This window comes from Hylaeus volcanicus, chromosome 9 (genome assembly GCF_026283585.1).
Source record: "Hylaeus volcanicus isolate JK05 chromosome 9, UHH_iyHylVolc1.0_haploid, whole genome shotgun sequence".
Classification (NCBI taxonomy): domain Eukaryota; kingdom Metazoa; phylum Arthropoda; class Insecta; order Hymenoptera; family Colletidae; genus Hylaeus; species Hylaeus volcanicus.
The window spans coordinates 1,167,305-1,170,349 of record NC_071984.1 but is presented as its reverse complement, the minus strand read 5'-3'; the positions used below and the strand labels follow the sequence as shown (position 1 = coordinate 1,170,349).

At 37.5% G+C, this 3,045-nt stretch overlaps 1 protein-coding gene and 1 long non-coding RNA gene across 11 annotated transcripts in view; one reads left to right on the top strand and one right to left on the bottom strand.

The window, feature by feature from the left end:
• Positions 1-3,045, top strand: part of LOC128882025 (cytospin-A-like) — a 49,424-nt gene that overhangs the window by 15,431 nt on the left and 30,948 nt on the right. For 7 of the 9 annotated variants that reach the window (XM_054133576.1, XM_054133574.1, XM_054133575.1 and 4 more), the window contains one exon: positions 741-884. In XM_054133576.1, the coding sequence (XP_053989551.1) occupies positions 741-884 (144 nt within the window). Of the gene's footprint in view, positions 1-740; positions 885-1,178; positions 1,291-3,045 lie in introns of those variants that run through there. The other 2 variants (XM_054133578.1, XM_054133581.1) reach the window with 2 other exon arrangements.
• Positions 1-3,045, bottom strand: part of LOC128882028 (uncharacterized) — a 17,192-nt gene that overhangs the window by 8,561 nt on the left and 5,586 nt on the right. The gene's annotated exons all lie outside the window — the stretch shown is intronic.

Below are 3,045 nucleotides of genomic sequence, written 5' to 3'. Positions count from 1 at the left end.
CGAAGCCTCGGACATTTTCGTTAAAGAAAAAGTTGTTTCAAATCACCTCCACTCTGTATATACAGGTTGTCCCAAAAACGTTTTAACACATTGGAAGACGTGGTTTGGGAGGTGATTTGAAACAACTTTTTGCTTAGCGAAAATGTTGTCCGAGGCTTCGTTGAGGAGATATTAACAGAAAACCCCGGACCAATCAGAGCGCGAGTATGCCAGTGGAGCGCCCTCTGATTGGTCAATGTTTTTCCTTAATATCTCCTCAACGAAGCCTCGTACAACATTTTCGCTAAGGAAACAATTGTTTCAAATCATTTCCCGAACCACTCCTTTCAAGAAATTCTAATATTTTTGGGACACCCTGTATATACAGGGTGGAGGTGATTTGATACAACTTTTTCCTTAGCGAAAATGTTGTACGACGCTTCGTTGAGAAGATATTAACAGAAAACCTCGACCAATCAGAGCGCGAGTTCCCCGGCGGAGCGTAGCCAGCCGCGCTGATTCGCTACCGCCCGCGCTGCACCGGTATTCTCGCGCTCTGATTGGTCAATGTTTTTCCTTAATATCTCCTCAACGAAGCCTTGTACAACATTTTCGCAAAGGAAAAAGTTGTTTCAAATCGCCCCCTGAACCTCCCTTTTCAACGACCTTGAACATTTTCAGGACACCTTGTATATCGAATCATGCGAGAATTCCTATTTCACAAAGATCTAAGAGAGATCGTTGTTTATTGCGAATTTCAGATCGAAGCAGGAATCAAGGCCAGCAGCCGGGACAGGGAGAAAAAGAGACGCGCTCGCGTCGCTTTTCAGCCCGAAAAGGCCAGCGCACAGAAAAGTCGAACGTTCCATCGGCGGACACGAGGCAAAACTAAAGGAGCGGCTAATGTGAGTATCACCGATGCTCGAGGTACGGTTGGCTAGCACAATGACACTGAATGACACGTTTTGCCATCGGTCGTCGCATGTGCACAGCAGGATGGCACGCCCCCCTTTAAAAATAAGAGAAAATATTGAAAAAGGGGAAACGTCGCTTGTGCATCCTTTACTTTTTTGCAGGCAGGTTCAATGACACTTTATGAAGATTCCTTAATTTCGCAATTTCGCAATTCTGCAATTTTCGTTAATCTGTAGGTTAAAAATGAATGGTGTAGCTTATTATTGCAAATTTTTGTTCTTAAGATACCAATTAGTCCTTTGCAAGATCGGGTGGTGCAATATATACATTTAGGTGTTGTGGAGGAGGATAGTGGGCACCACTGGCACATACGTAATGGAAGAATCATGGAGAGAGGTATCATCTATGCAAATGCAATAGTAAAGATAGAATTTAACACGTTGACGGATGGATGTACTCAGTACTATTGGTAATTCCAACTGGGATTCAATTTTGGTTAGAGACTATTAAAAATTGTACAATGAAATGTCTGTCTTGGTATTTATCTTTGTAACTTCATAAAAATTCATGAATTTTGTTCAAATTTATTTTCTTTGATACTTAACATTCAGAATTAAATTTATACAGATTTGAATTTGAAGAAATTCATTGAAATTTATTTTCTTTGATACTTAACATTCAGAATTCAATTTATATAGATTTGAAATTGAAGATATTCATTCAAATTTATTTTCTTTGATATTTAACATTCAGAATTAAATTTATATAGATTTGAAAGTGAAGAAATTCATTCAAATCAATTTTCTTTGATACTTAAACATTCAAAATTAATTTTTGTTAGTTCTTCAACAAAAAGCACAAGCTCCATCAACGTGTCAAGTAAAAATAATTAGACCATGGTGGAAGCAATTGCAAGGCAATTGCATCATTTCCACTAGGATTAAATTTCATTTTTAAACCATTAAAAACTAGATAATAAACCATTCATCGTAGTCTCCATTTTGTTAATCCAATACAAGTACACCTAATATCATCCAAATTTATTTTCTTCAATACTAAACATTCCCAATTAATATTTTCAGATATCAAGCAAAAATCCCTGTGACCCATACATGGTTATCTAACCCACAAACATATTAAATGATTCCAAAGAACCCTCAAATGCAATGCTATAATCTACATTAAGTATTACATCTCACAAGACTTCTCGTAAATAAAACTACGCCTGAAGAGTACGTCACGCGATGCTCGAGATATATCCACATGTCTCCGGCTGGTAGTTTAAGCAACGCGAGTCGTCTGCTCTTCTTGTTACTTAATTAGAGTTTAAAGCCGCGAGCAGTTTGCGCGAGGAAATAAAAGAGGAGACGAGGGAGGTCGAGGCACCGAGTGCCGACCGTTCGACAGACCGACGACCCACTCTGACAATGAGAGCGGCACTCGGACGACCTACATACCCAGTGAATCAAAAGTCAATGGCTCTAGCACGATGCGCCTCGGTTACCTCTCTACATTTACTGGAAACTTAAGTGTTCAGGAGTGGAGGTTAACGAGTTCACTGAAAGATGTTTATAATGTATAGGATAAGAGCATTGTTTGGTGGTTTGTGTTATAAGGCAGTGTAACATGAAGGATTATGTATTATGAGACAGCATAATAGAAAGAATTAGATGCCAAAGCGTAACATGATGTAATATAGTATAACGCAAAACATTAGATAACATAATATGGAATAACACAAAGCATTACGTACCATAATATAGAATAACACAAAGCATTACATACCATAGCACAGCATTATACTGAATATTATGTGTTATGGTATGTAATGCATTGTGTTATGCTGTGTTATGGAATGTAATGCTTTGCGTTATGCTATGTTATGGTATGTAATACTTTGTATTATGGTATCTAATTCTTTGTGTTATGCTATGTTATGGTATGTAATGCTTTGTGTTATCCCATATTATGGTATGTAATGCTTTGTGTTATCCCATATTATGGTATGTAATGCTTTGTGTTATCCCATATTATGGTATGTAATGCTTTGCGTTATTCTATATTACAGTATGTAATGCTTTGGGTTATGGTGTGTTATGGTATCTAATGCTTTGCGTTATACTATGTTATGTCATGTTATGCTTTGTTATC